This window comes from Oncorhynchus masou, chromosome 27 (genome assembly GCF_036934945.1).
Source record: "Oncorhynchus masou masou isolate Uvic2021 chromosome 27, UVic_Omas_1.1, whole genome shotgun sequence".
Classification (NCBI taxonomy): Eukaryota; Metazoa; Chordata; class Actinopteri; order Salmoniformes; family Salmonidae; genus Oncorhynchus; species Oncorhynchus masou.
This window is the reverse complement of record NC_088238.1, coordinates 46,861,318-46,876,682: the sequence shown is the minus strand read 5'-3', so window position 1 is coordinate 46,876,682 and position 15,365 is coordinate 46,861,318. Positions and strand designations below refer to the sequence as shown.

General features: G+C 40.0%; 1 protein-coding gene across 1 annotated transcript in view; it reads left to right on the top strand.

Annotated features, from left to right (window-relative positions):
- LOC135515515 (phospholipid-transporting ATPase ABCA1-like) overlaps positions 1–15,365 on the top strand; it is a 257,293-nt gene that overhangs the window by 91,326 nt on the left and 150,602 nt on the right. Inside the window, exons 19-20 of the mRNA XM_064939137.1 lie at positions 2,678–2,817; positions 4,122–4,259. Of these exons, the coding sequence (XP_064795209.1) occupies positions 2,678–2,817; positions 4,122–4,259 (278 nt within the window). The remainder of the gene's footprint in view (positions 1–2,677; positions 2,818–4,121; positions 4,260–15,365) is intronic.

Genomic DNA, 15,365 nt, shown 5'->3' with positions numbered 1-15,365 from the left:
CAATGAAGACGGCTGCACAGTACTGTCTTTTATCAATGGCGGTTATGATATTGTTTAGTACCTTGAGCGTGGCTGAGGTGCACCTGTGAGCAGCTCGAAAACCAGATTGCACAGCGGAGAAGGTACGGTGGGATTCAAAATGGTCAGTGATCTGTTTATTAACTTGGCTTTCAAAGATGTTAGAAAGGCAGGGCAGGATGGATATAGATCTATAACAATTTGGGTCTAGAGTGTCACCCCCTTAGAAGAGGGGGATGACCGCGGCAGATTTCCAATCTTTAGGGATCTCGGACGATAAGAAAGAGAGGTTGAACAGACTGACAATAGGGGTTGCAACAATGGCAGCGGATAATCTTAGAAAGAGAGGGTCCAGATTGTCTAGCCCAGCTGATTTGTACGGGTCCAGGTTTTGCAGCTCTTTCAGAACATCTGCTATCTGGATTTGGGTGAAGGAGAAGCTGGGGAGGCTTGGGCAAGTATCTGCGGGGGGTGCAGAGCTGTTGGCTTGGGTTGGGATAGCCAGGAGGAAAGCATGGCCAGCCATAGAGAAATGCTTTTTGAAATTCTCGATTATTGTGGATTTATCGGTGTTGACAAGTGTTACCTAGCCTCAGTGCAGTGGGCTATATAAACTGTCGAGAGTTGACCCACAACAGATCCAAATGGAATGAAATATTCTATTCACAGGGCTTTTGCACCGTTATTCAAATGACATTTTCACTGCAGTTTACAGCCTAGAGTAGAATGTTGTACTCGCTTGAAAACAATAATGCAATTACTCATTGCATTGTGGTGTTGTAGGCTAGTCTATGTAGGATAATTGTATTGTCCCTAAAACAAGAACAATATTGGAGCTGCATATCTTTCTTGTGCAATGGCCTCTCTGATTATATAGAAAATAGGTGTAACTTTGAATGATTTTACATGTGGTATGATGCTAGTTAGATCTTGCAGATCTGGACAAAAGACCCACCTACCACCTTTGTCACTATGAATGATGGATAGACCATTAGACTGGTAGACTATACTAACCTGTGGTGTAGTTATCGTGTGGAAAAGCACAGTGCATAAGGGAAGTACCAGCAGACCTTGACATAGGGTAGACCCATGCAAGCATGTGAGGAAATTTTGAAATGATATAGTAAAACATTCAAAAAGGTGAATGTAAACATGGACAAAATTCTCTACCCTCCTCTGTTCCCAATAAAAAAAACACAACCCTCCCCATAGCAACATAAAAGGTTAGACAATCCCCCCTATTTTGTTAATTGTTTACTAATAAACTAGTGAATGTGCTAGAAAGATCAACAGCTACCTATCTAGCTAGTTGACTGCTGTGGCTAGACAAAAATGACTTTTAAAAAAAAAGTTCATTTTGAACATTCAATGAAACTGGGAAACGTCCATGGCCGGCATTGTTGTCACCTTAACTGCTACATAACTTCTGAGTGATAGGAAGCAAGATTCCCATCACCAATCAGTCTACATCACTGCACACACACCCATCATTACTACGACAACTAGCTTAGCCATGTCAGCAAATGACTGCTGAATATACAGTACATATCTGATTTGGTCACTTGTAACTTGCTGTTTGGACAGACAGTAGTCCAAAATGGATTTGAAAAGCAAAACTGATTTGAGCATTAAGGCCTGCAGTGTGAACAAGGCTTTAGAGACCATCTGGTTGTAATCTGCTTACATGACCTCTTCTCAACAGGATAAACATGTTAACATTTTCATTACATGTGTCAAATTTTGCCCTGTGGGAGAACCCACAGTTAATGTTGGACATATTCCAAATTCAATATCTACAGTAACTTGCATCTCAAATCCTTGCAATATTCTCCTCCTCCATCGTCTCCATTTTCAAAAATTAAACTAAGCTTCATTCTTTCCATCCACTTTCTTCCCTCTAATAGTGTCATTATTAACCATGATCCAGACTCACTGGCTGCCATTGTTAGATATGCTCTCTCATAACCGGGTTCTCTTCCATTTTCCCCTCTGCTGAGTGATCACCTGTGACCTCCGATGCCTCACGTCTCTTACATCATGATTATGACTGAGTACTAGCGAATTATGGCCATTAATATTTATCCCAACAGAACTGAAGTGTCTATATTTAAACTGGGGCTCTCAATATTAATGCGCACGGGAGGTAGACGCTAAAACGTACAGATATGCCCGCCGGCGTTGCAGTCAAGATGATTCCACAGGAGTTTGTGACATCATGTTACGAATGGAGTCGGCTCGCTGGAGTGGAAACTGTGGTGTCAGAGTTGTGTGGATTGTATTAACGTGACAGATTGAGAGTTGATGATGAAGGTGCTCAGTAGGAACTAATAAGTCATCTTTGAATCATGAAGGACCATATAAAATTGGGTAATTAAGATTTTGTTAGAGGAGTCAAGTTAATTTGAAGCCTAGTTCAGGAGGGACTATCCCATGTAACTTGAAGTACACTGAAACAACATATAGAATCAAACTTTTTTCAATTATTATTGTCACTTGTCTCTGGAAATGCAGAAAATATTGGATCCACTTTTTGTACATTGGACCAAAAATGTGTACTTAGTGTCGATTTTGTGCCTAATTTCACACACTTGCATTTTGGTATTCATTCTGTTGTTGATAAGTCAAATAATTGTTTCTTAATTCTATTTCTGATTCTTAGCCTTACAGTAGAGGAGCACATCTACTTCTATGCCAGATTAAAGGGTCGAAGCCGTGATGAAGTGAAAACGGAGATGGACCAAATGATCAAGGATGTAGGGCTGCCGCACAAACGCAAGGAACTTGCCAAGAACCTGTCAGGTGTGTGTGTGTGCCCATGCAAATATTTGTGTCCTTGGGATCTATATGTATCGAGGGATTACAATCATGCACAAATGTTGTAGTAGCTCTCTACCCCAGCCACCACTTGTCAAACCAAGTGTATGTGCGTACGTGCCAGTGTGTGCCTGTGGAAATGCACCTATGAATGTGTGTTAGGTGTATAATCTATTATCTGGGGAGCAATAAATATCCTTGATAAATTGGCACCAGTCATGGGTTGCATGTGAACAAAATCCCTGAAATAGAACTTTCAAAGTACTTCTAGTCTGATACTTCCACAACACATGACACATTCACATCAGCTCCCAGTGTCATCGTCTTATGTAGCTGTCTGTCATATATCAATTTCACGCTGGACAAAAGACAATAAAACATGCTCACATACTCTGTCTGACACATGCACACATACATGACCAGTCTTACATCTAAACATATGGATTCCTCATAACCATGTACAGACCTGTTGCATTGCACAATGTCTCATATCTACTGCTGAGATGTCTATGATGCACAATCAGGTTTCTTCACCATTTGTGTACCTGCTTGTTATAAGGGCTCAATAATGGTATGAGCAATACGTGGAAGGTGTCATATTCACACTGGCAATAACACTGTAGCTATCAAAAGTATAAATGTTACACGTATCTGTTTCATGTACTTGTTGTTCTATCTGCGACAAAATGTCAAACGGACCATTAGCTACATACCTTGCCATTCTATGACACAGTATTTTCCCATCCTTATTGAGAAAGAGCCCTGGTGGTTTTGATTTCAACCAAAAACTTAACCTTTATGAAAAGAAAAAGCTGATAAACTGTAAGTGTTATCCTGAACACTCAAACACAGTAAAGGAAGAAATTGATCAGAATGAACAGCGATATACGCTTTTGAAATGTCAAAATCGATCAGCCCTATTCTTTGGTAAATTCTAGTTTTAATTTCATTCTGTGGGTTCTCATTCCTTCCCTGTATTGATCAATAAGGTCATTGATTAGCTAGGAAGTCTACACACCTGGTTTTCAGACTCTCATTTAAAGGAAAGAAAAGAAAACCTGCAGAGGTTGATTTGGAATTGGGCCTGTATGTTCTCTGAAGGGCACATGAAGTCCTATCCTATTGGTACTTATTTCCCTATACCTATCCAATTTTTTACAGTCCACACAAGTGCTAGGGTGTATGGGTCAGGGGTCAATTTGGAATTGGGATGTGTGTCCTTTGACGGGGGAAGGAAGTGTGTCCTTTGAAAGGGGTAGAAAGTGACCAAACGTAAACTGTATCCTCAGGGGGAATGCAAAGGAAACTGTCGGTGGCCATCGCATTTGTGGGAGGATCCAACATCGTCATCCTGGATGAACCCACAGCAGGGGTGGACCCGTACGCCCGGAGAGGGATATGGGAACTTCTGTTGAAGTACAAAAAAGGTATGGGATCTGTCGGTCGAATTACAAATCCAATACCAAACCACTGTTGAGCTCCAGACTATATAGACTATGTATGATGTTGTTTGGCGTGTTGACTTGAAGTATATCTATTAAGGGTCTTATCGCTGAACACATTTCTAAGGTTACAGGAATACCCAGAGTTAAATACAACTAAAACATCCCGAGTGACAAAAAAACAAATCAAGGTTGATGATTTGGCTGTAGGAGGGCCCTGTGATGCTTACAGTTGAAAAAATTTGACATTTCCTAAATTGCATCCTGTACAGATCCTAAACAAAAGTAAAAGCATGTCAAACATGATCTTACATGGTGTATCTCCTTAGACCCAGATGTATATCTTAGTAGTATTGTTGTGTGTCAGTATGATTATTGTGGCATCAGTAGCCTCTGAAACACTAGAAACATGTCCAGTCATCTGAGACCACACAACAAACAAATATTACTAATAGTAAGTTAGAAGTTCTCCATACATATATATATATATATATTATAATAATAATGATTGTTGATGCTTTCAAAAATATATGTTTTCGATTGGTCAAGTTGATACACTTTTGATATTTCAGACAAAGTATTACTTAATTTCAGATTTACATACACAGCATGTACAAAAGTATGTGGACACCTGCTTGTCAAACATCTCCTTCCAAAATCAGGGGCATTAATATGGAGTTGGTCCTCCTCTGTTGCTATAACAGCCTCCACTCTTCTGGGAAGGCTTTCCACTAGATGTTGGAACATTGCTGCAGGGACTTGCTTCCATTCAGCCACAAGAGCTTTAGTGAGGTCGGGAGCTGATGTTGGGCGATTAGGCCTGGCTCGCAGTCGGCATTCCAATTCATCCCAAATGTGTTCGATGGGGTTGAGGTCAGGGCTCTAAGCAGACCAGTCAAGTTTTTCCACATTGATCCCCACAAACCATTTCTATATGTACCTCGCTTTGTGAGCGGGGCATTGTCATGCTGAAACAGGAAAGTTCCTTCTCCAAACTGTTGCCACAAAGTTGGAAGCACAGAATGGTCTAGAAAGTCATTGTATGCTGTAGCGTTAAGATTTCCCTTCACTGGATCTAAGGGGCCTAGCCCGAACCATGACAAAGAGCCCCAGACCATTATTTGTCCTCCACCAAACTTTATAGTTGGCATTATGCATTCGGACAGGTGGTGTTCTCGTGGCATCCGCCAAACCCAGATTTGTCAGTTGGACTGCCAAATAGTGAAGCATGATTCATCACTCCTGAGAATGCATTTCCACTGCTCCAGAGTGCAATGGGGGCGAGCTTTACTCCACTCCAGCTGACGCTTGGCATTGCGCATGGTGATCTTAGGCTTGTGTGTAGCTGCTCTGCCATGGAAACCAATTTCATGAAGATCCCGACGAACAGTTATTGTGCCGACGTTGCTTCCAGAGGCAGTTTGGAACTTGGTAGTGGGTGTTGAAACCGAGGACAGATAATTTTTTCCGCACTACCTGCTTCAGCACTCAGCGGTCCTGTTCTGTAAGGTTGTGTGGCCTACCACTTCATGGCTGAGCCATTGTTGCTCCTAGACGTGGCTGAAATAGCCACTTCTGTAATTTGAGTTTTCTTACCATAACATGTTCATACCATTGAATCCCAATGTGGCATTTTTGCAACATTTCCATAAGATTGTTCTACAAACTTATTAATTTCGTGATCAGGGGCATATTACAAGTATTTCTGAGGGTAATAAAAAAAAAACATTTGGATCTATGCTTGGGTCTCAAATGGTTTTAATGAACACTCTAGTTCAATTTGCACTTCATTTATTTGGTTTTAAAGACCCTTTTTTCTGAGATGCTTTTGCTTTGGGCGGCAATGATGCAACTGTCTTCCCAGTCTACGGTATTGTCATGTAGACCAATAGTGATGACTAGATGACAGCGACAATAAGGCATCTGAGAAGCATCCAATTCGATAACACAGTTAACACGCTCATTAATTGTTGACATTCAACTGCTTGTCACTTTGTAGCCCACAATTTTGCTGTTTGCCAAGGCTTGACAATGACTGAAAGGCAAGATATGGACATTATAATAACACATTTCCTACAGATGTCAAAGTGTTTAATGTGCATCGAGTGGCATTTCGTCCTCGCTATGTCATTAGCAGTGTTTTCTCTAATCAAGTCCGATTCAGAGCTTGAGATAACTCTCGTTTAATGAGAACATTCACATCCATAATAGTTAAGTGAGTCATACTGTATCAGGTCTTATTGGCACCACAATGTTGATAATGGTGCTAAAGTTGATCACTGGAACAAATTGTATTTGTTTGAAACCAAAATCAAGGTGATATATTGCATTTTGTATTTCCTTTGCTAATTGTTTTGCTGTTTCTAGACAAAGTGTGCAGAGAATGTCCATGTTTCAGGTTGTTTGAACTGCTATTGGTTCTGTTGTTATACTTTTGTTGTTTGTCTTTCTGACAGGATAAAACCATTAAACAGTTTACATTATCGTCTGAAAAAGGGAAGTGCTTTAAGGCTGAAACTTAAGATAAGCTTGAGTAACTCAGACTTTTGGTTTAGTTACAGGTTTCAGCCCTTAAATCTTGATTGTTCAAAGTATTTCATTGATAAGGATGTATATTATATTGTTATGTTAATTGTTTTACTAGGAAATTGTATCTTATTCTCAAACGTTCCCATTGGTCAGTCTCAGTGATATTGATAGCTAGTAATTGACGACTTTCACACAGTTCTTTTGAAGTAGCCTTACTGTAACTGTAGATAGTTAATTAGAAAGTACATTCTATTTCAATGTTCAATAGGCACTAATGTTGTCCTTATGGACCTCTTTCTCATGTAGACATTTGGGTCCTCAGACAACATACCATGTTCGCTTTTAGTTATTCATCAGAAGATCTCTTACACTCTGTGGAAGATCTTTCGCTGATCTATGAGCTTCTTTGTTTTCAAAAAACATATGGGGGATTTAATACATTCCAGTTAAACTTGTGCTGAGAGCACTTGACATTCCCCTAAATGAATTGTAGATGTGTTAAAGAGCGACTGCCTTTAAAAAGCAACAAATCCCTTTGAAAACGGCTTATGTGGCAGCGATATGAGTCAGAAACAGTTATTATAGTGTCAAAATTGACTACAAAGTGTTAAGAGGATAATGTTGGTCATAAAGTCAGTCTTGTCTTAAACAGAGTTTGGAACATCTGTCCGTCACAACGGGGGGTATGATATTTATGCCTCTGTAACTTTCTAACTCATCATTATTCACGATTATCTGTGATCATGTTAGCATCCACATTAATGTAGTAGTAAAAGTGACTCCAAAATGACACAATACATTACATACCATTAAATTCTATTGATCACAACATAATCCAAAACCAAAACAAATTGCAAATGCACAAGCGGGATGTAGTCACAAGAGTGATGTAGTCATTGTGTGATGTAGTCACAAGCGGGATGTAGTTACAAGTGTGACGTAGTCACAAGTGTGATGTAGTCATTGTGTGATAGGAATATGGGTACAAATAATACACTTTTGACTACTTTAATGAACTATGAGTGAATTTCTCCAAATACATATGAAGCCTTCAAACTCGATACATAAAGTGATTTAATTTCTAAACAGTAAATAATATACTGTATGTATGAAAATACCCTCAAATAAAAGGTGTACTGTCACCTCATATGAAACATTTGATCTCAAATCCAAAATTTTGGAGTATAGAGCCAAATAAAAATAAAAATCTTTCCAAATAAATACGGAGGGGAGTGTAAATATGGGTATATATACAGCAGGGGTTCTTAAACTTTGTCAACCTGGAACCCAAATGAGAAATTCTGTGTTTTCCTGGAATCCAAGCTTAGGAAAATATGCAACTATATGTAAATATCGGTACATTTCATTGCCCTTATGCCCAAAAAAATGCAATATAGACAAAAACAAATAACAATGAAATACCCAGAAATATATTTTCATGTTTATTTTTCCCCATTAAAAACACTCTTACATACCTGTCTAGGTTGGAACTGTTGCTGTTAAAATTCAACAAATAATTTCATTCTGAACTGGAATAAACAGATTAATCACATCACACAGATGTATAACAGAACACACACACAGGCTTTTTGATCGTGCAACCCTAAGTAACAGATTTAAAAAATCTGGCCTACTGTACATCTTACTGTATGAATTATTCTTGATAGAAAGTCTAGGTTGGAACTGTTACTCTTAAAATACATATTTTTTTGTTCTGAACTGGAATAAACTGATTGATCACATCACACAGATGTAGACCAGAAAACACACACATACACACAGTCCTAATGAGAGGTGTGTGGCTGGTTGAAGTTTTCAACAGGCAGGTCTATTCTGGGCTGTTTTTAACAGTGTAACACTGAGGTCATGCTCAGCATTGACACTGTTTCTGTACTTGTTCTTTAAGTATGTCAGAGTTAAGAACCCTGACTCGCATAGGTACAGTGCGGCAAAAAGTATTTAGTCTAGTTCTCCCACTTAAAAAGATGAGAGGCCTGTAATTTTCATCATAGGTACACTTCAACTATGACAGACAAATGATAAGGAAAAATCCAGAAAATCACATTGTAGGATTTTTTATGAATTTATTTGCAAATTATGGTGGAAAATAACTATTTGGTCACCTAAAAACAAGCTAGATTTCTGGCTCTCACAGACCTGTAACTTCTTCTTTAAGAGGCTCCTCTGTCCTCCACTCGTTACCTGTATTAATGGCACCTGTTTGAACTTGTTATCAGTATAAAAGACACCTGTCCACAACCTCAAACAGTCACACTCCAAACTCCACTATGGCGAAGACCAAAGAGCTGTCAAAGGACACCAGAAACAAAATTGTAGACCTGCACCAGGCTGGGAAGACTGAATCTGCAATAGGCAAGCAACTTGGTTTGAAGAAATCAACTGTGGGAGCAAATATTAGGAAATGGAAGACATACAAGACCACTGATAATCTCCCTCGATCTGGGGCTCCACGCAAGATCTCACCCCGTGAGGTCAAAATGATCACAAGAATGGTGAGCAAAAAGCCCAGAACCACACGGGGGGACCTAGTGAATGACCTGCAGAGAGCTGGGACCAAAGTAACAAAGCCTACCATCAGTAACACACTATGCTGTCAGGGACTCAAATCCTGCAGTGCCAGACGTGTCCCCCTGCTTAAGCCAGTACATGTCCAGGCCCGTCTGAAGTTCGCTAGAGAGCATTTGGATGATCCAGAAGAAGATTGGGAGAATGCCATATGGTCAGATGAAACCAAAATATAACTTTTTGGTAAAAACTCAACTTGTCGTGTTTGGAGGACAAAGAATGCTGAGTTGCATCAGGACGACTGATCAGTGTAAAGGAAAGAATGAATGGGGCCATGTATCTTCCATCAGCAAGGGCATAGAAGATGAACCGTGGCTGGGTTTTTCAGCATGACAATGATCCCAAACACACCGCCCGGGCAACGAAGGAGTGGCTTTGTAAGAAGCATTTCAAGGTCCTGGAGTGGCCTAGCCAGTCTCCAGATCTCAACCCCATAGAAAATCTTTGGAGGGAGTTGAAAGTCTGTGTTGCCCAGCAACAACCCCAAAACATCACTGCTCTAGAGGAGTTCTGCATGGAGGAATGGGCCAAAATACCAGCAACAGTGTGTGAAAACCTTGTGAAGACTTACAGAAAATGTTTGACCTCTGTCATTGCCAACAAAGGGTATATAACAAAGTATTGAAATAAACTTTTGTTATTGACCAAATATGTATTTTTCCACCATAATTTGCAAATAAATTCATTAAAAATCCTACAATGTGATTTTCTGGATTTGTTTTTCTAATTTTTTTGTCATAGTTGAAATGTACCTATGACGAAAATGACAGGCCTCTCTCATCTTTTTAAGTGGGAGAACTTGCACAATTGGTGGCTGACTAAATACTTTTTTGCCCCACTGTATGTGGTGTCAAACTGACTGCTTCCTGCTGCAGATGAGCAACCCAGAACTGTGTGAGTGTTTATCTCAAAAAGCATCTTGCTTCAATCAGTTAATTCCAGTTCAGAATAAAAAGTATTACTTGTAACAGCAACAGATCCAACCTAAACTTGTTTCAACAATAATATCTACAGTAAAATGTACAGTAGGCCTGATAATTCTTCAACATCTGTACTGTTTCTTGGGGTTGCACTATCAGTAGCTAGTTAGCTTGCTTTGGCTAACGTTAGCTATTGCCTCCGTAACGTTACAAGGCCAGGGGATGGTTTAAAAGGGAAATTCACATCTACTACTATGAGAGTTAGCACTCCGTTATTTCTGCTTATCATCACCTGTTATAAAACGACAACAATGCCATGCTAGTTGACTTACGTGTACACTTTCGAAGCACTGTTTCCTGAAACATTCGGCCCCATTCTGAAAGAACTCCCTGGGTTTACCGTCATGTTGTGCAAGGATGTTTGGTCAGGATGTGTCGTTTTTATTAATTTGTTCGTTTTGAGAGACTCATTACTAAGCACTTCCACACACAAAACACAGTGTGGGCGCTCCTCGTTATTTCTCAAAGTTTATATGAAAGGGACAAAAAGTAATCACTGTATTTGCGCTTGAGCTCAGTCAGAACACGTAGCGAGCATGAGTCCATTTCTTGACAGCGGTGAGTGACCGGCGTGTGGGAATGACAAGTCAGTGGCTGACAACGCGTCGCAGCGTGTGTCGCGGAGTGATCTTCAAGAAAACTGCAGAAGAGATCAGGTAAATCGCGAAGAACACCGGCATCTCCCTCTCACACTCGCGCAGCTGCCAAACTGAGCAGAGACTGCTGATAAGCAGAGAGCGCACTGAACCGAGAGCGCAGTTGCACTTGGCCAAATCAATTCCAGTAATTCATTATATAATTATACATTTACGGAGCGACCCACCATTAACAGGTCATTTGGGTCGCGACCCATACTTTAAGAAATGCTTGTATACAGTATAAACAGTAAGTATATTAGTTATGTACACATAGGTGCCTTGAACTGAGAGAGATTAGAGATTGACTGTAAGAGAGACTCCGCATTATTGTGCTCTAACTCAACACTCTCAAAACACTATTAAACCCTATCCTTCCAACTCATCTTTAACTTCCATCTTATGCCTACATTATTGATCCACATTATTGACCCACATTATTGATCTTGTTAGGATGGAATACATATTAGAAACATTGTCATTCCTTCAGACCTCTCCCAGACCTCACCTTGTCAAGTTTGATGCTTGAGTAGTACAGGGTTTGGACTTGACTAGACAAGGGGTAGAGGGTTGAGGAGGATGGGTGACGATGGACTGGTTTAAAGCTTAGGTGATAGGTGACGTCTGAAGAGGAGTGAAAATGTTCAGAATATGAATTCTGTAAATTAGGGTCCAGCCTTAGCAAGGCAGTACTAGGTGCTTTCTTCAGCCTAAGTATACACACCTCAATTTGCTTGTCAATTAACAATATCTTGCTGCTGTTAAAGTGTTTGAAAGTCTAAATCCCTCCATTTGATGTAGGCTTACAAGAAAAGCATGATTTTAGATCTCTGGCACTATGTTGTATGCAGTCACAGCACAGGAGATTTACCTGCATAATCCACTACTTTGATCTATCACTTTGTGTTGTAATGCACCACAACACACCATCAATCAGTATACCTTTGTGGACTGCACACCAAACAAACACATTTATTTTACTCCCACCTTCCATCATGCAGTGTGTTTTTATTATTTCTCCCTGTAAACCAATGCAATCCCTTGAAATCAACAGTGAGCACGAACAGCCATGCAAAATTAGCCACGTCAGTAGTAACGAATCACATGGGACTACCCACATGAAAAAAATACGACAGTACTTACTATATAATTCTGTAGTATACTGTAGAATACTATGCTACACACTGTAATATACCTCGATCATATGTAGTACATACTGTACTATAGAATGTTGTAGAATACTGTAGAGTACTATAGAAAAAATGCAGTATTAACTGCAAAAAATCTCTGCAGTAAATATGACAGTAATGTCTGCAAAACACTACACTTTTTTTTACTAAATAGTACAGTATTTTATTTGCATATAACCTGCCCATTCCCCTTATCCCAATTTGTTCCACCACTAACTGTACATGCCAAGTATAGACCATATATCGTGTGCCGTATAGGTTACAGAAAAGAGCAGAAGCTCTGAACAATCTGTTCAGACTCCAGTGCAACCTACCTACAGGTTGTTGAACATTTTGCTCTTTTAGTATTTAGCAAGTCAGTTAAGAACAAATTATTATTTTCAATGATGGCCTATGAACAGTGGGTTAACTGCTTGTTCAGGGGCAGATCGACAGATTTGTACCTTTGTCAGCTCAGGGATTTGAACTTGCAACCTTCCAGTTACTAGTCCAACGCTCTAACCACTAGGCTACCCTGCCGCCGTACAGTGAATACTATAGCATTCCATAATATATAGTATTTTTTATTTGGATTTCTGCCACACTCCTCCCTGTCTCCTCATCTCCCCCTTCAAAGATCAGCACTTTTCCATACATTTAATTCACATAGAAAGCGCATTCTGTCACAATTGGAGCCACCTCACGTCATCATTCCAGGATGCATTGGTTTGGGACAGCATTACACAAGATAGGATAAAAGTGTTTGAGCAGTTGCTGACTAACTGTGAATAACTTTAGCTGGTTAACTGTGGTGAGGAACAAGTCACTTATTTACAGTTAGTAGGAACAAGTCACTTATTTACAGTTAGTTAGCTACTGCATCGCTCTTTGCAAGCAAACACAATGCTACCTCCAAACCTAATAATGTGGCTCCACTAATGTTTACATTTTGACCATCTTTCTTCCTCTTTCCATGTGTATTGATCTGCTTGTTCGAACATTTTCAGAGTCCCATAAGATTTTAGTGAGATACTTAATCGGCATCTTGGCCATGGTAGTTAAGGTTAAAATCAAATCCAATCAAGGTTTATTGGTTGTGTACACAGATGTGGTAGATGTTATAGTGTTACGATAAACTAGGAGTGGTGGGTGGAATCAGGCGCAGAGAGCAGGGTTCAGTCGTTTGTCAATTTATTTCACCGGCGCAACAAAAACGGTCACGCCAACACACAGGGCGTGTACAAGTTCTCAATCCAAACAACAGGACAAAATAGTCCGGAGAATAAAGACACGAGCAAAAATAACACCATCCAAACAGAGTAACAAGAAACAAGCCCGCACAAATACCCAGCAGGCCTAGTGCCCTTAAATAGCCTACAAACAAACCCTAACACAAAACAGGTGTACCCAATTACCCAATAATCAAAACAAACGGAAAGGGAATCGATGGCAGCTTATAGGCCGGCGACGACGACCGCCGAGCACCACCCGAAGAGGAAGAGGCACCATCTTCGGCGAGGTCAGTGACATATAGCAGGTGCAGCAAAATGTTTGTTACTAGCTCCTAACAATGCAGTAACATGTCAAACAAGTAAACAAAAATAAAAATAAAAAATATATATACAGTGGGGCAAAAAAGTATTTAGTCAGCCACCAATTGTTTGACCCCTGTCATTGCCAACAAAGGGTATATAACAAAGTATTGAGATAAACTTTTGTTATTGACCAAATACTTATTTTCCACCATAATTTGCAAATAAATTATTTAAAAATCCTACAATGTGATTTTCTGGATTTTTTTCTCTCATTTTGTCTGTCATAGTTGAAGTGTACCTATGATGAAAATTACAGGCCTCTCTCATCTTTTTAAGTGGGAGAACTTGCACAATTGGTGGCTGACTAAATACTTTTTTTTGCCCCACTGTATATATATTATCAAGAAACCTCAGAACGAATCCAATTAACAACCCAAATGGTACTGTGAAAGTAATCCAAATGCAATCTATATGTACTTTGAATGAATTTACAGAAGATATACTAAGAATGATATGAAAAACAGTAGATTTATTAGATGTACAGTAGAATTCAGTACATTAGGAAATTATACCGACCACTTGACTTTTTCCACATTTTGTTACTTTACAGCCTTATTCTAAAATTGATTTCTTTTAAATCCCCCTCATCAATCTACACACCAATACCCCATTATGACGAAGCATAATACCCCATTGTCCATAATGACGAAGCATAAAACGTTTTTATTTTATTTTTGCAAAGTTATAAAAAATAAAATGCTGAAATATCACATTTAAGTATTCAGTATCACATTTAAGTATTCAGTACTTTTCTGAAGCACCTTACAGCGATTACAGCCTCAAGTCTTCTCGGGTATGAAGCTACAAGCTTGACACACCTGTATTTGGGGAGTTTCTTCCATTCTTCTCTGAAAATCCTATCAAGCTCTTTCAGGTTGGAAGGAGAGCATCGCTGCACAGCTATTTTCAGGTCCCTCCAGAGACGTTCGATCGTGCTCAAGTCTGGGCTCTGGGTGGACCTCTCAAGGACATTCAGAGATGTCTCAATCCTGACTAGTCTCCCAGTCCCTGCAGCTGAAAAACATCCCCACAGCATGATACTGCCGCCACCATGGTTCACCGTAGGGATGCTGCCAGGTTTCCTCCAGACATGGCGCATTCAGGCAAAAGAGTTCAATCTTGGTTTCATCAGACCAGAGAATCTTGTTTCTCATGGTCTGAGGGTCTTTAGATGCTTTTGGCAAATTCCAAGCGGGCTGTCATATGCCTTTTACTGAGGAGTGGCTTCCGGCTGGCCGCTCTTCCATAAAGGCCTGATTGTTGGAGTGCTGCATTGATGGTTGTCCTTCTGGAAGATTCTCCCATCTACACGGAGGAACTCTAGAGCTCTTTCAGAGGGACCATCAGGTTTTTAGTCACCTCCATGATCAAGGCCCTTCTCCCCCGATTGCTCAGTTTGTTCGGGCGGCCAGCTCTAGGAAGAGTCTTGGTGGTTCCAAACTTCTTCCATTCAAGAATGATGGCTGCCACTGTGCTCTTGGGGCTCTTCAATGGTGCAGATTTTTTTTACCCTTCCCCAGATCTGTGCCTCAACACAATCCTTCAACCTCATGGCTTGGTTTTTGTTCTGACATGCACTGTCCACTGTGGGACCTAA